At 40.3% G+C, this 26043-nt stretch overlaps 1 protein-coding gene across 1 annotated transcript in view; it reads right to left on the bottom strand.

The window, feature by feature from the left end:
• Positions 1-447: 447 nt before the first annotated feature.
• DOCK2 (dedicator of cytokinesis 2) overlaps positions 448-26043 on the bottom strand; it is a 160305-nt gene continuing 134709 nt past the window's right edge. The window contains exons 35-52 of the mRNA XM_030957232.1: positions 25887-26043; positions 24725-24765; positions 22874-22964; positions 21717-21836; positions 20021-20110; positions 18727-18831; positions 17760-17901; positions 15321-15402; positions 13072-13156; positions 11488-11574; positions 10997-11173; positions 10385-10468; positions 8321-8458; positions 6787-6914; positions 5046-5226; positions 3632-3752; positions 2478-2620; positions 448-522 (exon numbers count right to left, since the gene is read on the bottom strand). Coding sequence (XP_030813092.1) covers positions 448-522; positions 2478-2620; positions 3632-3752; positions 5046-5226; positions 6787-6914; positions 8321-8458; positions 10385-10468; positions 10997-11173; positions 11488-11574; positions 13072-13156; positions 15321-15402; positions 17760-17901; positions 18727-18831; positions 20021-20110; positions 21717-21836; positions 22874-22964; positions 24725-24765; positions 25887-26043 — 2047 coding nt within the window. The remainder of the gene's footprint in view (positions 523-2477; positions 2621-3631; positions 3753-5045; positions 5227-6786; positions 6915-8320; positions 8459-10384; positions 10469-10996; positions 11174-11487; positions 11575-13071; positions 13157-15320; positions 15403-17759; positions 17902-18726; positions 18832-20020; positions 20111-21716; positions 21837-22873; positions 22965-24724; positions 24766-25886) is intronic.

Below are 26043 nucleotides of genomic sequence, written 5' to 3' on the forward strand. Positions count from 1 at the left end.
TGTCAGTGGCTATTTTGTGCTGAGCCATCTGTTGCCTTGGCTACACTGCCAGCAAGGATTTAAGGATATCTGGATGTCTGTACAAGCCCCAGAAAACCCAAACTCTGCTGTTTGGCAAGAGCAGCCCTGAGCTGCATTACACAGTGAGCCTTGCTGCTGGCCTGGACACACATGTCACTGCTCAGGAACAAGCTCTGTCCCCAGGGAGCACCCAGCTCCCTTTGACCTGTACAGCCAGAGGTTTCTGTCCCACATCCCAGTGGACACATCCTGCAGTGTTTTCCTCAAATGTTATTCCTGTATCTGTATCACAAGTAACTTAGCAGAGCCCATGGGAGGTGTTGTTCTCCATCACTGCCTTTCTTCAGAGTAGATGGTGCTCTAAAAGAGAATATTTGTGTGTAGATATAATTGTTTTCAGTTGAGAAGTGGTCTTGTAAAAGTTGGTCACAGATCAGTTGATGAGGGTTTGAAATGCTGCTCCACAGACTGCTTTCCATCTTCCAGAACTCTGGAAATGCGCTGAAAAAACACCAAAACAGATTTCATATGTTAAAATTGGTTCTGTGCTGGTTTCAGTAGTAAGTGCCTTTAAGCTGTAGCTAGAGAAAAAATACACTGGCCAAATCCTGCATATTTTGAATTAATTTCTCTATTCTGCAAAACCTTAAACATGTATTTAAACCCATCCACATGATTCCAAACATGTTATGAAGCACTTCACAAGTGGATTTTTATCTGTAGTTAGTGCTTTTTCTGCCATGTAAGACACAACATTCAATCCTCTGTCTTTTATACGCTATTTAAATTTAAATACGAGTGGACGAGATTGTGCTGAAAAGCTGCTGCTCCTGGGTCTGAAATGAGCAAGTGTGTGATAAATTGCATATAAGTGAAATACCACAGACTTCACATTATTAGGTTATTATTTTTCTGCCAGAAAAATGTGATTATGAACACATTTAACTGAAGGCTTTCCTAAACGTTACTGTGTAGTCCCTGAAGGCATTATCCGTTTTTTTTAAGAAAACCCCAAAACACTGCAGGAAAGTAATGAATACAAATGAAACACATTACCTAGGGAAAAAGAAACCAAAACAACAAACCCTTTGCATTGAAAGATCAGAAAAGTGGGCATGTAAAATATTCCAGAATACTTATGTTGGTAGCTACCCACATCGGCATTAAATGTCGTCCTCCCATTACCTTCAAAGTAGGAAAACTTTCACGTTCTGTGTCTGAATAGCTAATCTGGATATTATTTTATCTTTTTTATTTTTTTCCTTTTGTAACATTTTTTTTCTGTCAAACACTACACTAAATGAAACAATTTTAATTTTGTGAAAATTTCAGACATCAGTGAAACGTTCCTCACTTTAATGGAAGGCAGCCGGCTTTAAGCCAGAGTGACGGCTCCAGCGGGAGCCGATTTCCCGTTCGCACTCATCATCTCCCCACAGCATCCCCGCTCGGTGCCCGCTCGGGGCCCGGCGCTCCCATCCCGGCCCGCTCCGCTCCGGGGCCGCCGGGAGCCGCCGCTCCCCTCCCGCCCTGCGGCGCCGCTCTCGGCGGGCAGCCCGCGCCCTCTCGCGGTGCGGGAGCGGGGCTGCACACGCAGGTGCAGCAGCCTTCCGTCCCTCCAGTCCTGCACGCTTCCATCCCTGCATCCTTCCTTCCCTGCATCCTCCATCCCTGCATCATTCCATCCCTGCAGCCCTGCATCCTTGCATGCTTCCATCCCTGCATCCCTCCATCCCTGCATCCTTCCATCCTTGCATGCTTCTATCCTTCCATCCCTGCATCCCTCCATCTCTGCATCCTTCCATCCCTGCATCCTTGCATCCTTCCATCCCTGCATCCTTCCATCCTTCCATCCCTGCATCCTTCCATCCCTGCATCCTTCCATCCTTCCATCCCTGCATCCTTGCATCCTTCCATCCCTGCATCCTTCCATCCTTGCATGCTTCCCATCCTTCCATCCCTGCATCCCTCCATCCCTGCATCCCTCCATCCCTGCATCCTTCCATCCTTCCATCCCCACATCCTTCCATCCCTGCATCCCTGCATCCTCCCATCCCTGCAGCCCTGCATCCTTCCAGTCCTCCATCCCTTCATCCCTCTATCCCTGAATCTATCCATTCCTGCACCCCTGAAACCCTGCATTCCTTCATCCTTCCATCCCTACACCCCTCCATCCCTGCGTTCCTCCATCCCTCCATCCCTGCATCCCTCCACCCTCTACACCTGCATCCCTCCATCCTTCCTGCCCTCCATCCCAGCATCTCTCCCACTGGAAGTGCTGCCTAAGCCATCTTTGCCTCCACATTGAGCTTCTACCCCTCTCTCTGACAAAAGCATCAAGAAAAAAAAGCAGTTTGCCTTACAAGCCTATTTGTCTCAAATACTTAATTTTCATAGCCCAGAATTTTGGAACATGTAACTCTTCCTTTTCCCCCGCACAAACACACAGGACCTACCATTGTTTTAAATAACTGGTTCACTTTCTTTCTTTTGAAGGTTTTCTTGTCACCATCTGAGGTGGAAGGGAGCACTGGCTGGCTCAGCCTGTGTGAGGCAATTGTTTCATCAGATGCCACAGTGCTGACGGACAGAGTTAATCCTTAGGATGGAAACAATATTGGTTACACAAAACAAAACCAAAAAGGGAGAATCAAACTGTAAGACAAAGCAGAACTCAAAATTGTGAAGTACTGCAATGATTAGTAAAAATGGAGACATTTTTAATCCAACTATAAATTAAATAATAGGGAAACAATAAACAAAAATTAAATAATAGGGAAACAATAAACTTCATTACATTGAAACTGAACAGTGAAAAAAAAAGAACCAATCTGGTCAAAGAATTAAAAATAGATAAACACATGTCAAAGAAGTGGGCCATGGCAGGCTGTTGTGTTGTGCTGAACATCTGTTACGGGCATCTGGAAAGAGAGGGGCAGTGAGAGGGATAGATGAAATGCAGGCTAAGAAATGGGATGTCCTGTGGAACAAGGGGGTAAAAGAGACTGAAACTGGGCCTGTTTTCTCTGTGCCCCAGCCTAGAGATGAGCTCCAACTTCAGTCACACTTTCCCTTTTCTTTCACCCATCTGTCTGGGGGCAGCTGTGTTACCTTGCTTCCCCTGCCTCCCTGGTGAGGCAATCTATGGGATTCCTCTCTGGCTTCAAAACCAGACATCAAAATCCTGATATGGGGCAAGCTCTGGGGATATTCATCCCCCAGAGCACAGCACAGAGCATTTCTCCCAGTTTCTCACACTGCCCTTGGCTGTGAGCCCTTGTTTGTGCTCCTGAGGCCCTACAGAGCAGGGAAGCTGAATAAATCTTGCCTCTTTCTAGGCAGCAGGAATGCTCACACTGTACAAGGAAGTGAAATCAGAGCTCCAGGAGTAACAGAATTTGCATTTTGGCACAAGGTGCTATGGTGTTACCCAGCATTTGGAGCAGTACAGACTCACATGCAGAGTACACTCTTCAATTATAATCTTTGTCCCAGTGGATTTCACAAGGGTGGAGAGAGCTGCCAGCCCTGCTAGGAGCAAATCTTTCATTGCTGTTTTCTTAACATCCTAATAAAGTTCAGAATTTTCACCCCAGGGTAAGCACCTTACCTGGGATAGTTGGCATAGAACGACTGACAGTGCTCATCTGCTTGAGGACAGAAGTTTTCTGAGGTGCCACCACGTGTTCTGAGAGGTTGGTGTCACTCATGAACTCAAATTTCCTTGATAGCTGTTAAAAAAAGTCCCAACATTGATGATGGACTGAGACTTTGATTCATGTATCATATTATGTACAATTTAAAAACATGCAACAATTTTGCAGAAAATTTATAGTTAGATAAAAACTTCTCATTCTACATAGAAAAAAAGAATTCTAAAAAAGTTACAGAAGTAATCTGTGACCTGAAATCTGAATTCCTACCCTATTTTTGGCATAATACCATCAGACAAATCTGGGTGTGAGCTGCAAAGTAAAATGAAGTTTTGAAAACATTTCATTTTAATTCCTATTGCATTAACATGCCCAGCTTGGCTGCTGCAAAGCTTTGTCACTGCTTTTTTGAAGCAGAAGAAAATCCTCTAACTGGATACACAGTGGGATCCCCACAGTTTGGTGTATGTGTTATCTAATTTCATCAAAAGCCAAAGGTGTTACTTGGTTTTCTATATCAGAGCTCCTCAAAGGATGACTGTGCTTTATCTCTCTTTTGCATAAGGACATGCAGTGTAAGACAGTCATAATCATCCATGAGTTTCTCTGTGCTTCCCCAAACAGCCTTGTCTTTCTAGTCCATTCATTTTACCTTTGATGATTCCTTCAAACATTTTTGATCAAATTATTTATGCTCCCTCCATGTATTTCAACAATCTGTTACTGCCTGGCTTTTTAATTTAGATGAGGCTTGTGTATCTAGAGGACATACACTAAAATAAAATTCTCCTCAGGATTAAACTGTGTGTATAAAAAAGGCCCAGTGTAAGTGACATAAGTCACTGGAATGATCCAGCAGGGCAATAAAAGCCCTTGGATGATCTATGCAGTGCTTCCAAACTTCACTCTGGCACCATTGAAGGAGCAGTGTTTGCAATCTTGCAGTTTCCTAACAGCTGCATGTTCCATAACAAGGTACAAAATGTCCAGGGCTCATCACTTCTGAAACAGCCCTGACTGCGAGGAGCTGCCGTGAAATGTCAGCACAGTCAATTGCCTCTCCACAGGAAAGCAGCTCAACCCTCCCCACACAGTGCTCCTTTTTCAGCTAACCAGGCTCCAGAATCTGCCAGAGCCTCAGAGCCCTGCTATCTGTCACCAGAAGCCAGGAGGGATGATCTGATTTTCTCACTGATTTGTTTTCTCCACAGCATCTTGCATGTTTCATTCATGGCAGGGCAGGTCATCTCTGCATCCTGCATCCTTCCCTTCATCACAGCTGCAGTTCTCTGGGATATATTTTCCTTTTTCTAAGGAAAGGGGTAATGTTCTCTTTTTCATGGATTATAAAACACTAAATCAGTAACATACACATTTCATGTCAGAGATAGAAATATCAGCTGCTGTCTTCTCATCAGCAAACACCACACTGCTTCTTTTTGTTCTTTTTTTGGACCTTCTCATCTTGACTTCAGGATGAGGATTATTTTGGGGAGCAGTCTCCTCTGCTTCTGCTTTTCCTTGCTTTGGTAGCACTGCTTCCAGATCAAAGCTGCAGGAGCAAAAGAAAGAAAAGTACAAGTTCCTTAGTGATATTTTAAAAGCTGCTGGTATTCTGATGTCATTTCCCCATGAAATACAAATGCAGGCCATTCTTTCCTTCTACTTTCTAGGCAGCCTTGCAAACTGCTGGCAAAAAGCATCTGATGTGCTTCAGCAGCTGGCAACTGGAGATACAAATAAGATGCCTTCAGGCAGTGTGACACCATCTTAAAATGTAGTGAAGAACGTAAAATATTAAAATGAGCTCAAATCCCTGTTTATAGATTTGTGCATCAGCTTAACTAAACAGAGCAGAGCTCACATGGCAAGTTGATGTGTGGTGATGGTGGTGCTGAAAGTGAGGCAGGCTGTTCTGGTTGTACAAGGACCAAAGGGGAGCACAGTATTGCTGCCTGTTGCCATGTTTTAAATGCATCCTCCTATTTATTTCACCATATTGGACAAGAATGCACACACCCAGAGAATAACCCCCCTTCCACCCTCTCTCTTCCTCCAATTTTTACAGTTTAAAAATTGGGCTACTTCTCATTAAAAAAAAAAAACCAAACAAAACCCATGAAACTGGTGCTGGCTTTACTTCCTTCTTAAACTTTGGAACATGGGACTGAATTTATGTTACAACATAAAAATGGATAAATCAAGAAGTGTGGTCACTCTGTTGACCTGTGCTTCCTAGAAACAAATTAGCATCCTAAGAGCTACAGCCAGGTGCAGGATGCCTTGTCTGGTTGTGTCAGAGGTGTCCTGGTGTACTGCAGCGCACAAATGATGTTGGTCTGCTCCACCCTTCTGGAGGGCAGCAGGAGCAGCCTCAGGAATCTCAAAGCAGAACAAGGGGTGTCTTAAAAACCAACCCTTCCACACTAGGGTCATACACCTCTGGACTTTTTCAAAGTGAACTACTCAGAAAGGGAGATCAGATGTTTAAAAAATAATCAAACACTGCTCAATGGGTTCAGTTTTATAGGTACCTTGTTTGGGAGGAAGTTTTTTGTGCCTGAAAGATAACTTATGAAGTGAAGTAAACAATTTGTGGATGAAAAAGCTATACCTATAACTGGTCTCTCAAATTTAGCAGTCTCTTTGTTTTCCATTAGGCAAAGCATTTTACATTACTACAGACTTTACTAAAATCTTCCACCTCCTTTTCAAGTTTGTAAAATGTAAATACAAAAGGAACAACCTTTACAAACAAAAAGATGCTAATTAAGTTAAAAGCTGTTTAAAAAGAAACTTGTAAAAAACCGCAGATCTTGGTGAATTTTAAAAAAGTAATTTAATTTTTAAAATACGTATTTTCTGAAAATGAAATACCACTTTTTTTTCCAATGAGAGTTGAACGCATTTTGTCTATTAAGATTGAAACATTGTAGCTTTCAGCATGGAGGAAGTCACAGCTACAGTTAAAAATAATGCTGGTATATTCTAAAAAGGCTGCTGATGGCTTTCATTCCTTTTATAAAATCTTTTTGTTTCATCTCATAAAACTGGTTAAAAAACAGGACTGAAAAAGAACAATTATTTATAACCAAGTGTATTTCTAACCAACCTTTCTGAGGCAGGTTTTCTGGGAGTGCTGCAGTCGGAGCTGATGGAGCACATGGAGATGAAGGATAACTGGCGGTAGGATTTCAGCATCGACCTCGGCCGCCCCACCCTCTTGTCATCGAACTCTGGCTGCAGGAGGGAAAGAGAAACACATCCTGTCAGACTCCCTGGCTCTTCATTCACCCTCCTCACAGCAGGCTTGAACACTGTGCAGGTGTTTAACACCTGGCATTAAAGAAGTTGTCTGCTCCCATTAATTACTGTGATTTATCCTGGGTCTGGATGAGTTCTTACTCTTCAAACCTCCCAAACTCAATTCACAAAGTTCATTCTCTGCAAAATTTAAATAGGTTGGGTTTTTAACCCAAACCTGCCCAAATCCTCCCAAACTCAATTCACAAAGTACATTCTCTGCAAAATTTTAAATGGGTTGGTTTTTTTAAGTGCTGGTGCCTAAGAGTGCTGGAGGGTTCAAGCAAGAGGCAAGATTTCTGATTGTTGATTACAGCCTCTGTTATTGCAATTATTATTGCAATAATATTATTGTAATAACACATGATCATAGAATTATAATTATATAATAATGTATTATTATAATAGTATCATTACATTATAATAGATTAGAGGTAAATATATATTATAATATTATTATTGCATTATAATATACAAGGTATTATATATTATTGCATTGTAGTATATTATATATTATATACATTATATAATATATTATACGTAATATATAGTAATAATATTATAATATATAATTAATAATTATAATATTACACAATTTCAAGTAAATTTTTGCAATTACAGCCTCTATTATTGCAAAATAAAAGCCATATTCAGATAGATATATAGAATTTTCATCATACAGATATATAGTACAGCACATATCCAAAATTTAAATTAGAAACTTGCTACTTTTCCCCTTATAACATTCTATTATAAAAACACCAATGCTGAAAGCAAAAATATAAAATAATTTCCCAAGCAACTGGCATTTAATCACAAAAACCAGGCAATGTCATTCTTGCTACCCTGCACAACTCAGATAGAATATTTTATTCAAGAATTATCTGGGGAGTTTGTGTTCAGAAGTTATCCTTCAATTGCCAGATATTTCAGTTTGTTCTCAACTAATATTTATAGTATTATACACATGACAGGTTTTACTTCACAACACAGCTGGAAATGGCTGGCACAGGGAGACATCAATTGCAGATCAAAGCCCTAAACTGCTAAGAAAAATTACAAAGAGAACAAACATAAGAACTTGTTTTTACTTCCTCAATAAGGCTGAAAAGACTTGCAATTTTAAGTTGTAATAAAATATACTAAAAATCTCTGAGAATGAGGAATATTTGATATGTCACAGAATTGAATCATGTCTTGGATGATACAACTCAGGTCCTACAATTTTTATGTCACAAGAAAACCCATAAGCAAAAAAAAAAATAGCATCTTTTTGTTTAGAATAAGATAATGTGTGTTAAAATAAAGAGAAATTGGGGTAGAGGTTAAAAGGAGAGTAATACCAATTCTCTGGCTCCATATTGTTTTTCCACTTTAACTTTTAAGTGCATGAAACATTCCTCCATCCGGTCATGGAAAGGACGAAGATTATCAGAAACTCTTCTTTCATGAATTTTAATTCCAGCCCCAAGGAAAGGTATCTTAGGAGGAACAAAAGAAGAAAAAAGGTGAGAATTTTCAAGGGGGTCCAACAACCTCTCTGGCTCTGTTTAAGTTATCTGGGAAATCAACTGCAAAACTCTTCCTGTGACTGGCAGATGGATTTGCCCATTGATGTCAGCTTGGAGCAGCAGATACAAGATGGAAAAGGCTCATGGAAAATGGGTTTTCCCAGTAAATTTCTGAAAAATGTTGGCTGCTTCACAGAGGCTGTTTTCTCTCTTCTATATATTTAATGTTATGAGATTTGTGCAAAATAATGTAGCTCCCCTTCTGCCACTAGCCTCTCCTAACTGCTTTACTTCAGCTTTTAACTCTTTTGCATTAATATCTGGGATTTTTTGTAAAATCCACTTAGATTCCATGCTTCCTTTTTGTGTTGTGACTCAGTAAATACTGTAAACAGTGATCCACCTATCACATTGATCATATTTTATGGAAGTAAAATTCCAAAATAACTTTTAAAATTGTGGTATTAAAGCCCATCTGTTACTGGCAGATCTGTTTATCCCCCTTAGATGGATTTGGAGGGATAGGTAGAAATTCCCCTTATTTCCTAATGCCAGGTGACACTGTGGTCAGTCAACCTCACTGAATTCACAGAGTGATTCTGATGGCCAGAAAACAACCACACACAGAGCTGTGGTGGCCAATGACACAGGAGAAACCGTAAAGGTACAATTCAAATAATAACCAAACTGAGATGACTCAAAATGAAACAGGAAGAAACTTTAAAAACATTAAGAAAATAGTACAAACTATTCCACTGAAACTATTTGGAAGATTCATTTCAAGGCTGGGAGAGGAATGAACAGTAAATTTTTGCTGTTTCTCATCTATGAAAGAGAGACAGAATCATGGAGTCATTGAATAGTTTGGGTTGGAAGGGACCTTTAAAGGTCATCCAGTCCAACCCTCTGCCATAGACAGGGACAATTCCATCAGGTTGCTCAGAGCCAACCTGACCTTGGATATTTCCAGGGATGTTGCTAGTAAGTACAAAAAATGAGACATGGAATGTGAGGAGAAACACCTTGAGCCATTCATTTCTGATAGTAACATCCCAGATGAACTCCCACTATTTCTTACCATCCCTCTATCTATCTATTGATAGCAATGATTTCTATTTGCTTAATGGAAATAGAATGGATAATTTCTGAGCTCATGTTTTTTTCTGCTTCATTATCATTATCAGGTCAACAGAAAGAGCAATTTTCCCTTGAATCTCAGCAAAAATAAATTTTTTTCTGCTACCACCTTCCATAAGTGCATTTTCCTCCTTGAGAACAAAAGGGTTCTGCAGGCTGGTTGTCTTATTTTATATACATAGTATATAAAATAATAAATAGCAAAGCCAAATAACCTCAGTGCTGCCAGTATAGGGAGAATATTCAGTTCTCCTCTGGAGATACAGATAGAAATGTTTACTTATAGTCTTCCATGCTATCAGAAGACACATAGCTGCAATTCTGAAGGGTCGCTGAGCATGAAAATAATTCCTGAGGGCAGCAAATACTCCATTAACATTTCTAGTGGACAATAAACCCAAACCAACCTCCACAAAAAACCCCAAATACTCTAGGAAAGAGTTGTTTCCCAAGAGAGTTTCTGACATTTGCCAACCCCAGAAATTCATGAAATCATTAAGACTTTTGTCATGCTCTCAGTTTTCTCTTCAGGAATACAACCCAAGCTGGAAATCCCATCCCTTTTAACTATAAATGTGGCCTGTTATATGTGGCTTTTGATAAACCATTCCAGATGATGTGTTGTACAAAATACCTTTCAAGGGTTAAAAAAAAAGTGGAAATTACACAATCAGGTCAATGCTGTGTTCTCCTGCTAGACAGGAATGGAACAAAGGAACCCTGGTGAAGCCTCAGTGGTGGCTGTCAGTGAGAAATTACCTGCCAAGCAATCAGATCTTTGAGTCTGTTCAGCTTCTCTGTATCCTCTGGATGGTGTCTGATATATTCTTCTGTAAAGAAAGCCTTAGACAAAAAAATAAATAAATACAGTCCATCATTTTGACAGGTAAAGAAATCAAGCATCAATCCACAGAGCCCAGCTGGTAATCATAATATTCGTCATCAAAGAGGAGAGGCACATGCATGGTCCTCAGCCAGATGCTGCTGGTGATAATTCTTCCTTCTATCAGTTGGGAACTGAGGTGCACTTCTTAAAAAGATGTATTTGGTCTTTATCCAGCACTTTTGACTTTGAGACCCTTATTATGAAACCCAGTTATTATTTCTTGTATTAAGTTTCTTGTATTAAGAAACTAAAAAGACACAGATTTGGAGTTATCATGCTTTACATCAACTGATAAGTTCAGTTATTCTGGTTTGACTTCAAAGACAGAGGTGACCAGAAAAGGAGGATATGAGGATCCTTTCACTGATGGAATGATGGCTTTCCTATTCCCCATCCCCATTGCACTGCCACTTTAACAAGGATGTAGGAGGATTATGAAATGGTGCACCTGAAAATGTTCTTTGCAGTGACTCCAAACCTCTTACCTTCTCATATTTAGCAAAGCCACCCATAACAGCTGGATCAACGATTCCATTCAGAAGCATGGAAAGTGGATTAATAGGGAGGTTCTCATCACTCTGGTACTGGTTAATCATCATCAAAATCTTTTCATTTGTGGTGGACATAGTCTCAATAGCATTTTCTAAAGGACTAATTGTGCACTGTGAAGAAACAAAAGATTTCTAAGGTTCATAAAGATATAAACAGGTAATTTTGGCTTTATAAAACTCATGTACATGAACAACAGTTTTGCAATTCAGCAAACCCCCACAGACTTGTTAAATTCTGAAACTATAAATCAGACATAAGATATATTGATCCTCTATTGAGCAGTAGAAAGATTAAATGTAAATAATGACTGTTTTGAATGTATAAAAGAAGTAACTGTAGCCTTGTTGATTATTTTGCAGACTGGTTTGCACATGAGGGTTGAACAGCTGCAAGTTGGACAGACCCTGAGCACATCAGTACTCACGTGGGAAATGGAGACCACCTCAAACCAGCGCAGGATTCCTGGGAGTTTGTAGGCTGTAACAAAGGAGGTCCTCTCAATCCACATAGACTATTAAAAGACATAGCAGGAGAAAATGATACTTCAGGATTGAAACTTTCATCTTTTCTGCCTTCTGAGATGCCAAAGGGAAATGGAGGTAGATGGAAAACATACGCATATTTTTTGAATAAAAAGACACTGCAAACTGAATCTAGCACAGTGATTGAACAAATAGTTTTCCTGATTTCAGATTAGGTCATCTTCAGGCACAAATCCTACATAAAGCAGGGGAAAAAGAAAATTACCTTTGAATCTTTTAGACTGTATCCCTATTTTTGCCATTACAGATGGAATGGCTGTCATTAAACAACCTGCTATTGCTTCTACCCAGATTATATTTCCTACCTCCACATTCAAAAGGTATTTCTACAATTAAAAGCAGTAATATCCCTGTAACAAGTTGCCAGATTTCTGACCTTTCTTTTGTTCCTCTCATTTTCCTTTTCTGAACAAGACTGGTTGTTGGTATTTGGAATAGCCACTGTTTCATTTACCCTGCTGCTCCTTATTTCAGAATCAGCTCGTGGAGAAATACCACAATAGGTGTAATGAAGACTCCGGCTGTCCCAGTTTCCACCACTTTGAAGGAAACATGCACCTTATCTATTGTCCTCAGCAATATGAAAACATCAACAGTTTAGCTCTTCTAAAACCATTTCATAATGTATTTTCATAAATGGCCCCAAAACTCTCTGGTTTGCAAAGGAAGCCAAGGTGCTGCTGAGTATTGACAGCACATTCTGGGACATCAGAGTAGAGTTTGTGTCTGAGGTGTTCATTTCACAGCAGGTAGGAAGCTCTCACATGAAAGTGTTGACTCTGCTAATCAGCACACACATTACAGAAATTGTACATTTTGGGAAGAAATGGCTTTTCCCAGCAGTATGCCAAGAGCACAGCTTTAGCCATAAGGCTTGGATGGGATGCTTTTCAAAACAAACCATAAAATACCAGATACCTGTAAAATAAAAATACAGACACCACATTTTTATGCTTAACACTGAAAAGTAATTTATGGTGGTGTAGATTTCTTAGAATATTTGAAGAGTGAAGGCCGTTCCTCAACATTCCACCACCAGGCATGGGAGTAAAAATGACATAGGCAGTTCTCTCATGAGGTGAGATTTCACAGGACCCATGAAAGCAGACAGCACTCACCTCAATGCCAGCTGATGGAAGTTTTGCAAACTAGAAGCAGCAAAGAATTTTATATTTATTTACATGGCACCTTGTTTCCTAATGAAAATCTGTACCAGAAAATGTTCCTGCTTAACACAAACATGTTAAACATGGTTAACTGCATAATGTTTACCTGCAACTGGAACAGTGATGTATAATCTAGTACACAGGGGTAGTGCTGAAACACAGAAGTCTTGCATTTGGTTATTTTGAACCAGATCTTAAAGTTTAGGTGTCTATAATGAGTAATCTGAGCCTAAGAAAGGAGCTGGGATCAAAATTCAGTCACCAGAACTACATCCATCACCTTGTAGCTAATTTACTTACTGCAAATTCATTTTCAGGGTCAACAGATCCTCTTCTGACTGGTCTTGAATAGTGGAACCTCTGCACGTTGTTTGACTTATAAAAGCTGAAAGATTTAAAAATTACTATTGTAAAATCCAGAAACTAGAAATTAATGGATCTTTTTATCACAGAGAAATATTTCATTTTGAGTAGTTGAGTTTTTAATTAAAAGTAAATTTACTGCTCAGAAAAAAAGGACTTTACTGGAAACTCAGAAGGCAACTACTTTATCTATAAATCAGAGTCAACACACAGTATTTTATAAGCTTCAGCTTGTTACTGGGTCTATTTCCCAGGTATAAAAATTCCAGAACTTCCAGATTAATGTTCAAATCTACAGAAGGACTAGAAGAGATTTTTCCTCTCCTATCTTGCTGTGGCACATGCCCTGCTTGCCAGCTTATCCTGGTTCATGAAAGGAGTCTCTTTCATTCAAAAGAACTGACTGAGCAGAGCAGGTATTTTCACCTGGAGTGGAACATGGCACATGAAAAAGCAATTTAATCTTGTCCAACAATCCTGCTCTCAATGCTGAACAACATTCAACAAATTCAACAACTGAAGCCATTAATAACAATTTTGTGAGATAGATAATACGATGTACATAAGTGCTTGTAGAGGGGTACACCAATGTAAAGAATCCTTTGCAAATTCATGTAAAATTCATGTAAAATTCATGTTACCCATGTTGAATTCTGTTCTATTCAGCTAATGTTCATTCTCCACCATTGTGAACACATCTTTCCACTAAACTTGCAACCACTTGGCTTTTAGCACTGGCACTGCAGAGTTTTTTGCTGCTGCTAAATATTTTGCTTTCCAGAGAAAAATCTCTACTTTGGGTTTTTAGTATTTCTTTTAAAGATGAATTAAATTTAAACCCTTGTTAAGTAAAAGCTAATTTTGCAGGAAAAAAAAAAAGAAAAACAAATAAATCAGCCCCTAACATCTGATTTAAGCAAACCAGGGTATGTTAGTTCTTAGGAAACTATGATTTCTGATCCAAACTTATAAGATTTTCTTCATCAGAAAAGAAATGTAACTGGAAAATACTGCCACACTGAGTCAGATCCCTTTATGCTGTTCCATCTGAAAGGAATATATTGAAGCTCTTTGATAGAATAAATGCATTGTCAACACCTAATGTAATGAACAATTAAATGCCCAATAAAGTAAACTCATAAAAGTAAATTTTTGAGCCCAGATGAAATCAGCAGTTTGGTTGAATTCTGCAGCTGAGACAAACCATTACAAAATCTCCCCTATGAGCAGAGATTGTACTTTACAAGGAACACTTTGCCACATAAACTGAAGCAGTTTGAAATGCAGCTGGCTGTACACCTAAATCTGGTCCAACAGGACCACATTTATAATCTGCCTTTCAGTTACTAATTTTAAAATGAATAAGTAGTTGAAATTAGTTGAAGTTGAAATTAGAGTGGCAATTTTTTGTGGCTTTTTGGGTTGGATTGTTTTTTGGTCTATCTTGGTTTATTTTAAAATCCTGTCACACCAGACCTGTGCTTGGATCTGCTTTATTTACTTCGGTGTATGTGGGGAGGTGATTCTTATTTTTCCACTCTGAGTCAGTTGCTACTTCAGTAAAGATTCCATAGAGAAGGCTGCAGACCAAGGGCACAACTGGTTTGGAAGCAGCTCTTGGCAAGTCTGTTCTCAAAACACTTTGCTCAGTTAATTTCTTTTATTCCTTTACAAAACCCACACTCCATTGCACCAGCAGAAACCATTTTGCCACTGTGTATTCTGCATGGACCAGACAAGATATAACAAGATTATTTCATTCAAGAGCCTTCATTCAACCACTCTCACACTGCCAGTCACCTCCAAGAGCCCTCTCCCCACCCCTTGTCTGAGAAGTTGTGTTGAAAACTCAATAACTTCCACTCAAAGCACAGATTCCACCTCCCTGCCCTGCGTCCATGAGTTATTTCTTCTGTGGTACATGGGTACAAGCTCTTCCATGGAGTTCCTGGAGAATATCCAGGACAGGTTGGATGGAGCTCTGAGCAGTGTCCCTGGGGGTTGGACTCTGAGGGTCCCTTCCCTTACCAACTGTTCTCTGATTCTATGAATACAAAAGTCAGTAAGTTAAGACAACAAAAACTCCAGGATTCATTGGCAAATGACTGAATTCACAAAATAATGGTTGTCAATTTAGGAATATGGACTGATTTTCATTATACTGTCTACTACAGAAATTCACTTACTTTATGATCTGATCAGGCACTGCCTTATTTTTGAATCTAGGCTGCTCCTCCAGGACTGGCTGCACTGTAAAACATTGGATATCTGAAAGTGTGAAAGTTAAGGGCATGTTATTAACTATTAGTATGAAATACTGTAGGCTGCAGGAGAAATAAAAAAAATAGTAATAATAAAAAAGACATTTTCTGATGAAAAATCTGAAGTGTTCAGGGTTTCATTTCTGGAGTTTCCTTGGCCAAAAAAGGAGAAATCTGCCAGTAGTAACCAGTGAATACATATTAATTCTAAACTGCATATTTTTATTATTTCCTGAGCTTGAATATCTGCAGCTGAATTTATCACACTGACTCATTCATTAAATTTTTAAGCTCAGGCAACTTACAAAAATAACATCAACCATATCTGATGTTAACAGTTTCACTGTGTAGCTTTAGGCATGCATAAAGTCATGATGGTTAACATTTTATTTTGAAATCTGTAACTGAATAGCCCTTTTACGTGAGATTTCCTTTTTCTGTAGAAATGCTGTTTTTAAAATCTGAATCCTGTGTTTGTAAGTAAATATATCACATCCTTACATATTTCAGTATGTTTGAAACTCATGCCCTCTGGTTAGATCCTTTTGCATAAGTGCAGAAGCAGTTCCTATCTCCTGCTCCTTGCAAATAGATGAGCAAATTCTACCTTAAGGACTGAAACATGTGTTCTCCAAAAAAAAAAAAATTAATTAGTTAAGAGACAAGACAGACTTGGGAGAGCCTGGCTTTCAAGCTTAATGTGCTATTTTAGACAAGCCTGTAATACTCCCACTTCAGTCCCAACAGTGTGAAAAGAAAGTATTCCCTTTTTTCCTCCAGAAGGTTCCATCAGAACAGACTCAAGAGAGTATGTGAAGTGTTACAACATTACCTTGAAAATTAATAAAGGAAAATCAGCATACAATGAGGTGATCTCATATCTGCTCAGTCAGTAATGACTCAAATCAGAAGAAAAAGATAATCAGAGTTATTCTAACCAAGAAAAATTGAGGCCATTCTAGAAGTTGGTTAACAAGGTTTGTAAGTTAATTTTCCTGAGAAAATTTCTGAGGGACCTGGGACATGTTTATGTTGCCAAGAAATGGAGGTGACACTGAAGTGTGGCGCCACTCAGAGCAGTGCTCAAAGAAGACATGAATTAAACATCAAGACACAACAGCTACCAATGTGAGGTAAAAGAAAATTTGCTGCTTTAAACTGGGTCTCTTCAAGTGTGTGACACTGGTTTTGCCATTTGAAGAAAATAAAGCTAAACCATGTATGAGCTACAATGAATTTTCTTCCCGGAAGGGCTGTCAAGCCCTAGCACAGGCTGCCCAGGGAAGGGGTTGAGTCACCATCCCTGGAGGGGTTTAAAAGACATGTAGATGTGGCACTTGGGAACATGGGTGAACAAGGTTTATGGCTGGACTCAACCTTAAAGGTTTTTTCCAGCCTAAATGTTTCTATGACGAATGAAAGAGACAGACTCCTTAGAACTGCCAGAAAAACAGGAGCTCTCTCAGGAGCAAACCAGAAAAGACATGGAGGACATGCAGGCAAAACTGCAAACTGAGCTGCCACGTTGGTAATCTTTCAACCTCTTCAGGAAATTATTGTTTCACACGGTGTCCTGGACTGCCAAGCAGATTGTATTCTCTTTGCCATCTGTGCGGCTGTTGTTTTCTGTTCAGTGGGCAGTTTTCCTTATCTCTCCCACACACACTCCTCCCCTGTGGGCACATCTGCTGATAACAGCTATTGAATGTCACTGCATGGCTGATGAGAACTACAGCATCCCACTGGGAGATGTGAGCCCAGAGGGAGGAGCCAAGCATTGCTACCCGGATATAATCTGGAGATTCTGGAACAGCAGCCAAGCATTCCTACCCGGATATAATCTTGAGATTTTAAACATTCCTATCTGGATATAATCTGGAGATTCTGGAACACCAGAAGGCTTCTCCCAGAGGAACAGCTGTCTCTTCCACTGGATCTTCAGAGGAAGACTCCACCTTTCTCCAGGATCCCTGCTCCAGCAGAACCACCCCTGACACTGCAGGAGGGCTGCAGCCACAATTCCAATGGGACTGCTGCCAACACCCTGACCCACAGGGTGTCAGGTTGTGCTCTGCCTACTGTCAGTGTTGGTTTGGTTACTGCATTGTTTATTTTGTCTTTTTATTTTCTTCCCTATTAAATAACTGTTATTTCCTGCTCACATATTTTTTGCCTGAGAGCCCCTTAATTTAAAATTTATAGCAATTTGGAGGTGGGAGGGTTTACATTTTCCATTTCAGGGGAGGCTCCTGCCTTCCTTAGCAGACTCCTGTCTTTCCAAACCAAGACACACGAATAAACTCATGCTAACAACAAGGTTCCCAACCCTCCTTCCCTCTCAATCTCCCCCATGTGCAAGGATACGTTGACCAGGAGAGTTCCTGACATCCTCTCCGGGTGCTGCAGTGGTGTTCATCTTCTCAGCACTGGGGAACTGGCTCATCAGCTGGGCCTGGAAATCCTCCCTCCTCTCGTACTCCTTGCCACGGTAGATGAACACTTTGTTCTGCAGGATTGAGGAGGGAGTGACTGGGTAGGGTGGGGCTGAGGCAGAAGTTGCAGTTTCATGGTAATCCACACAAAGGCACAGCAGTGGCCAGGTTTTGGAATGGGGGTTTCTGTTTTCTGAGTATCAACCAGCTCTAAAGCCAAACACCATTTTGACCAGGGGCTGGAAAGCAGCACTGACTCTCCAGAGACTCTGGACTCAAAGATTTATTATTCAGAAACAATAACAGTGGTTTAACACCAGCCAGTTTAACATAATTTTACTGTTTTCTCAATGTTTTCAATGCAGCTTGGACCTTAAAACTTGGATAGCAGGGCCTCTCATTGCTTTCCAGGTGTGAAGAAAGACTCCCTATTAATTGTTGTATGTAAGAGAGGCTTTTAGTAGTAAGAAACTACTAAATACTTTCAATATCAAATATTTAGGGTGTTTTTATGCTCTGAACTCATGCATTACTGTGGCTAAAACAATGAAGTTTTAAAAAACAATCCAGTTGTGCACCACTTCCCAAGTTCATCAGGTTTTTTTGAAAAAACAGACCCTTTGGAGCCTGGATTTCCCTCACGGTAGTCAAAACCAAGGGAAAGTAAAAAAAAAGAGAGTAGATTCAGCATATTTGGATAAAACCAGTTCAAGCTTACCACAATTGTTGTAAAGTAGGAATTTTTGCCACTCAGGAAAAAACTTAGAGCAGTACAAGACAGTTGGTATTGAACATTTCAGCTCAAAGCATATTAGAGGTCAAAAAAGGAATCTGGACATTAATCACGAGGAAAACAGGAAAACAAAATAGATGAAAAAGTAAGATTTAATCAAGTTTACCCTTAGAAATGTTGGGAATCCTTGGCCATAATATCCAACAGCAAAATAATCTGGTTTAGGCCTCAGAATTTTCATGATGTTTTCATAGAACTTTGCTTGCTGGATCTGAAAGCAAAACCAACTGTAATTACTTGTGCTTGGGGGTTTTATCTATGCATTTTTAACCTCTACTACACATGCAAGAGCTATCAGCTGATGAGCTAGAGCAATAATCAGTTTTCACACAGGAGGCTGCAGGGGGACATTAAACACTGTTTACATTTATATGCAAATATAATACACAGCAAATTGGGTATGGCTTCAGCTTTAATATTTGACCTCAGAATTGGCTTACCCTTAACTTCAGAGAAAAGCAACCACCAAAGTGATCCTGGCCACTGATAGCATTACTGAAATAATACATTTGGAAAAACTCCCTGCCTCAAATGTTTCCTGAGGTGTGGGATCAGCTCCAGTTTTTACTCTAGGCTTGTTTTAAGAGCAGACACCATGTAAAGGGCTTAGAACAAGTTCTTCTATAAAATATCAGGCGTCATTTAGGTGTTATGTCTGTGAGAACACAGCACTGCAACTTAAATTGGCAAAAATATCTTTTAAATCATGGTAAAAACAGAGAAAAAGAAGCCTTCTTTATACCCAGCACCATTCAAGAATATAATTCCCACTTTTTTTTTTGAGGAAGATTCAGGTATATCTATTGAATGAGTCCTAAAGAACTGTTAAAGATCATACAAACATGAAATATTGGGAGTAGAATAAAAAGGTTTGGGGGGTGGGATCCTTTTTGGATTCATTCAATTTTAATGAAAACAAGTAACTGAATATTTTATTTTCCTTTAAAATTCTCCTTCTATCCTCTGGACCTAGTTCTAATTCATTGTGCTGTAATACTTCCACAGTCCTGATTAGGACAGAATTATTCAGGCTTGTCAAGATCCAAGCTGCTAAAATGTAAAGAAAATTTTAGGGGGAAAAGTTCATCCAGGTGTTCTTTCTCCCCTGGGGCAGTACAGAGGCTTCAAAATGTGGCCTTTAAATTTCCCTAGGTGAGAACATGTTTATTTCATCTACAGATATTTCAGAATACCTCAATAAACAGATGTTCATGCAACTTTAATCAGCAGTTACTTATGAACCTTTACCACTGGATTGCTACAGTGAAACAGGAACTCTTCAACAAATGAATTAAAAATCCAATTTAGACCACAAGCCCATAGGCAGCTCTGTTGTTTGACAGCTGAAAAGCACTAATTTCTGTGACTGCAATAATTTGAAGATCTGTATATAATCTTACCAGGTTTTGACTTAGAAGTTCATAGTCAAAAACCTCCTTTTCATATTGCTCTGCAAGTTCCTTGCATAAAGATATGGCTTCTTCCCACATCTGCAATGCAAGCACACATTCAAAAAGTAAATCCTGTCCCAACAAACAAGTTTTCAACACATCAGAGTTTAACTGCACTTGTATTGATTATGCTGTCTTTAAAGTGCACTCATTTATTAACTGCACATTTAGAGTGGAAGACTCAGGGCAATCATAAACTTAAGGAAAGCAGATTAATGTTAAAAAATAAAAGTGTTTTATGATTCATTACAGGAAGGAATAAGTAAACCTACTTTATTATTAGAGTAACATTTTAAAAAAATCATCTAACCTTTCAGATACATTAAAGAAAAAAAAAAGAGTAAATCACTGAGGCGATAACATTCAGAACATACCCCAAGCATAGAGCAGTTTATGAGGGAACTGACACATGCCTGTCCTTAAAACATACACCATTTAACAGAATATCCTGCAGCATCCATAATCACAGGGAGCCTTGTGTAGGACAGCTAAATAACTACAGGTGTTAAATTTCCACTTGCCCAGGGTAGCAGCTTTTCTGTCCACACAACTTTACAGCTGCCTGTGAGAGTGACTGACATTGGAACACCAGGGCTGCTTTTCTCATCTGCTGTGGACACTTCACAAAAGTGATCTCAAAGCAGGAACAAACTCCCTCTTGTGAGGATATTTCTCAAATTCTGTCTCCTCACCTGCTCAGAAGAGACAAAGGGGGCCCTGAGCAGAACTCTGCTGCTGAGAGGACACTGCCAGTGACACATCAGGCCATTGTCACCTGCTGCCAGGTGGTCCTTGGCCAGGTACCCCTGGTCTGGGCTGAGCTTTGTGCCGGATGCTGCAGATCAGGAACTGGAGGGTTTGGTTCTCCTGGGACAGGGGGTGGGCGCTGCTGCAGTGCAGCTCCTGCAGATGCCAGCAGGAAACCTGGGAGGCTGAAGCTGAAACGTTCTACCTTGTGAATTATAGGAAGGGCTTCTTTTGCAGAAGCAGAAATGAATTGCCTTCCCCCTTCCTACGTTTGGCTGCAGCTGAACAAGACATAATGACTTAAAGGTCCTATTGGGTCATGGGATTAATTATCTGGCACTGCAGAGTTTCTTCCTGCTTTCTAGCACCTTGCTTTATTTCCAAAATTCTCAGCTCTAAAGCCATTGCACTGACAGGTAATTTTATTAACTATTAATTTTTTTTTGTCTAAAATTGCACGAAACTGTGGTACTGAGCATCAATCTACTACATTTTAAGTTTAGGATACAATTCTCTGTCCTCTCTGAAACAAATATGCCTATTTTGAACCATCTGGATTTTTTGAGATAAGGGCTGAGTGGTTTAGAAATGGAATCTCTGTAGTCCATGCTCTTTTCTTTGTAAGGGGAAGCAGATTCAACATTTTTATTGTATTTTGTTGGACAAAGATGCTTGTGACAATGTGCTGAGACATTAGCCCTTTCTCTGTGAACGAGGTCATGAAAAGAACATATTCCTATGGAACAGATATCTCTGGGAATAAGCCTCCAGGACACAATTTTTACTTGACCCACATTTCAAAGAAGCTTTTGCTCACAAATATTTTATACACATTAAACACAACTGTTCAGAGTAGCACAGCAGAGAGGTTTGGAGGGGAAAAACTCTCCAGACTTACCTTTCCTTTGTCAAAGTATTCTATGATCTTTTCATACAGATTCTCTTTCAGGTGTCTGTAGGTCTGTGAGCACTGGAACTCTGTTGACATGACTTGGGGTGCACACGGCTCATCCGACCACTGAGAAGGAGAACACAGCAAAAAGAATTTTCAAGTTCAGTGTTTCACATCAAAGGCCCCCCTCCCAAGTGGTCTGGTCCCCTGGGCTCTTCCAAGTGTTTTCTTCCCAAGTCTTTTTTACCCATCCACAGACAAACTGGGAAAGGCACAGGGATTGCATTCACTGCCTCTTCAGACAAGTGCTGTATTTCACGTGATAATCAGCACTAGACCAAACAGTTAAAAATATTTTAAAATGTTATACCTGCCCATCCTTGCCCCACTTACAAATTTTATATAAAAATCTACATGAGAAAATGAGTTCTTTTTTTGGTATCATCTGGATCGACTTGATTTAGATTTTTTACATGAAAATATTTCATGTACTGTTCTTTGTCCATACCAATACAGACAATATATCTTGTATTTGTAGGATCATAAAAAATCAAAATTAAGTTTAAGCAAGATAGCACAAATTTGTATAGTTCTGCGCTAAAGTAAATTCCATAAGAAATATCAGATTTTTTCTGAAGAACATTTAAATTTGGAATGTCCCCTTGTAATGGAAATTGATCTTACTGACCATTTTAATTGATACTGTTCATTACATTGGTAATGAACAATAGTTATAGTGAAGGATAATTAATCACCAGCTACAAAAGAGAGCCAACATAACTTGTTTATATAATCCATATTATTTAAAATTAAAATGTGTGTCCTCTTGTGATAGCTGGAACTGTGTTTAATTTTCATAACTGTTATGTTTAGGGTAGTAAGAAATTACCAAAATGAAAGCCACATTTGTACACAATGTTCTTACTGTAAAGGAAAACTATTTTTTCTACCATATTTAGTTTCAGCAATATATGGCTTTTAATCACCTACTGAAAATATAATTTCAACAATTAATGTTAATTTTGTACGAACTACTGCAGTATTTCTAACTAGAAACTTGAATACCCCAGTGGAAAATAACTCAGAGATTAAGATATTCACTTTAGAATATCAAATTGAATACTGCAAAAGCTTAATTATATATTGAGTTTAGAAAATCTAACCTTCAGGAGCCACGTATGGAGTAGAAGGGTATATGCTGCTTCTGTGTAATTCTCACAATCTAAATGAAGATCTCGCAATTTGTACAAATACCTGATAGAGGAGAGAGCAAGGATTAGACTGGAGACTGTCATGAGTGGAATACTGAGTGTCAGAACGTTCCAGATAACAGAAACTCCATGGATGTCACACTGTGACTCCCCAAAGACTCTTCAAGGACACTGAGGGGGGCTGAAGCTCTGTTCACACTCGGCTGTGTTCTTTCTGTGTGCTGAACCTCTGTGCAGGAAAGGAGGAGAAGGAGCTGTCCTCTCCTGGGAGCTGTGCTCAGCTCCTCCTCAGGGAGGAGGGATGGCTGCTCTCAGGGTCTGGGACACCTCCAAGGCCAATATTCCAGCAGAGTTCCTCAGGGCACCCTTGCAGGCACACCTTCTTCATCTACACAGATGCAACCACAGCACATCACAGGAGAGAGTGGAAAATACCAGCCCAGAAAAGCAAGGCAGTCCCTGGAGGTGGTGGGGGCAGAAGAGCTGTTCTAAGTTGAATTTGTCCTTGATCCCTGTGGCACCATTGCTCCTTCCAGCATGGCCACTGCCCACCATGGGGCTCAGCCTGCATCTACAGCAGCCAGGGAGAAAATTGCATCCCTCCCTCTAACTCCCATGAGGAGTTTTGAGACACAGGAGCTCTGACATCTTCCTGTGGCCGTCCAAGGCACTCCCATTCCCAGCTGCCAGCCCAACAGAAAGTTTCCCCTTGATGCCCCAGGTTTCAGATTCTGTGCTGCTTTAGTGTGTGGGTCTGGGCTTCATATTATGGGGTGGTGAGCTCTCAGCTCTCTGCACAGAGTAGGGAGACAAAACAATTCTTGCTCTAGCTGGGGACCAAGGACAAATGATCCAAATCTCAGGCCCAAGAGCACAAACAATGTGGGCTGGAGAGAGAAAAACAAGCAGGATAGGACTTCTTGGGCTAAAGCTATAATTGGACAATGAACTCCAATATGCAAATGGACCAGAACTTATAAAAGTGAGAGACCCTGGGACCTGTCGTCCATTTTTTGTGGCCATTTTGGGTTGTGCTTCCCAAGGTGGATCCATTGAGGCCCCTTAATAAATCCTTACTTTATTCTTTAGCTCTATCTAGTCTCTGTTCTAGGCCAGCCTTCACAAGGCATCACCCTGAGCAATGACAGCTGAGGGAGCGTTGTTCCCCCCGACTGCTCTGGCTCAGCTCCTGGATGAGCTCTGAATCACCTCCAGGGCTCATTTCAGCTGGGACTCTGGGCTTTCTTCTGCAGATTTTGCAGGAGAGGACAGGCAGGAAACAGGGAGCTTTAGAAGCAGCAAGATCCACGTGCAGAACTCTTGGAGACAGCAAGAGGCCATGCCACATCTGCAGGAATTTGCAGTTCCCACAGAAAATGTCTCAGCTGTAACCCTGCCCATGGAGTGCTGCATATTGAAGGAGACTCAGCAGATTGTGCCATTCTACAAAACCAGAATGTTTTCTCTCCCATACTAAATGTGTGATACATTTTCCCTCAAACCTCAAATCTATCTGCACTTTCTTAATTTTAAACAATAGACAATAAATGTTGAGTGATTTGATCAATTAAAAGTTAATTCTTGCGGAAAAAAAATGCTGCTGCTGGATACATAGCACAGATTTCCAGTTGCTGAAGGCTAAACTAACAACAGAGTGAGAATGCAGATGAGGCTGGGGTGCCACAGAGTCATTTGGGGTGGTAAAGTACCAGTAAATCCAGAAATCTAAGCAAAATGATAAAACCAGAACTCACAATATTAATTGCCCTCTCCAAAAGAGATCCAATAGAATGGTTGCCATACCTGATGTACATCTCTTCACGGTTAATGTTCTTGTAGAAATTCTAGGGACACAAACATTTAAAGTTATCTCTTAATGCCCTTTAATAAAATGATATCTCTCTCTATATATTACACACACACACGCACACAGACTGAGGTTTTGCTTTCCTTGGCAGTTAGAAAGCATAGGTAGTATGAAAAGTAGATTATTTACAGACTATCTGAAGTTCAAACCTGGAACTACTTCTTCAATGAATATTTTTATTAGTTATATGTATGGTTTTATACATACATATACTTTTCCTAGTTCATAATGGGTTATTACTGAAGGTTTTTCTATTGGAGAAGATTGGATTATCCAAATGCATTAACTGAATAAACCACATGCTCCAGCTACACGTGGTGGAAGCTGGTATGTGTTGAAGCAGATGTGTAGCACTGTAGTTAAGGAGCACTGTTGTGCAATACCTCTAAAGGGTCAGTTCCAGGAATAAAGACTCTTTTTTGTCACCATAATATGTTTGCAGGAATACAAGTTGCTAAGGCTGTGCAAAATGGTCTGACAAGAATGGTCTCTTGAAGAGCTGCAGAAATCCACATCACATTGCACAGTGATTATTGAGGAGCAAAGAGCACGAGGGTAATGCTTCGAAGGTGGCAGAGGTTCCTCCTCAGCTCTGAGGAATTTCCTGGAGGAAGAATCTCTCTATGCAATACCCTCAGTACAAAACAGGAATAGAAAAGATAGAGAGGCCTAAGACAAGATCAAACCTCCTGGCACCCAACTGCAAAGGTGCCTTGCAGCTTTCCTGCCCACATTTGAGAACTGTAACTATTGAGATGCTGAGGCAGCAACTGGGTCAGCTCCTCATCACAGCTCCACTCTGTCAAGAAGCCACTGTCCCATTAAGCCTGTCAATAGGCATGTGAGCAGCGAACTTCCCTGTTTATCTACAGAATCAGGGTGGATAAAGCCCACAAAGCAAACAAAGCACATGGGGGAACGCTGCTTTCAGTCACGCACATATCCGTGCAAAGAGACGTAAAAATCTCTTCGCTCTCAGAACATTGCCACCCACTGCTGCTCCCAGGAAGATTTCCCCTCCTGTTCAGTAAATGGGCTCTGGTGCTGTCACTCCCCAGGGTGTTCTCCTGGGCTCTCCAGAAGCAGGAGGGGCCGTACCAGCAGGTTGACGGTGCAGCTCATGCGGTTGTCCTTGCTCTCGTCACTCATCACAGCACGATAATCCAGCAGCCTCTCCAGGAGCCCCCTCACCAGGCTCACAAAGCTTTCCACCAGGCTGCAAATGCCAGGGTGCTGCTTGGCACACTCTGTAAGG

The sequence above is a fragment of the Camarhynchus parvulus genome, chromosome 13, assembly GCF_901933205.1.
Source record: "Camarhynchus parvulus chromosome 13, STF_HiC, whole genome shotgun sequence".
In the NCBI taxonomy this organism is placed as follows: Eukaryota; Metazoa; Chordata; class Aves; order Passeriformes; family Thraupidae; genus Camarhynchus; species Camarhynchus parvulus.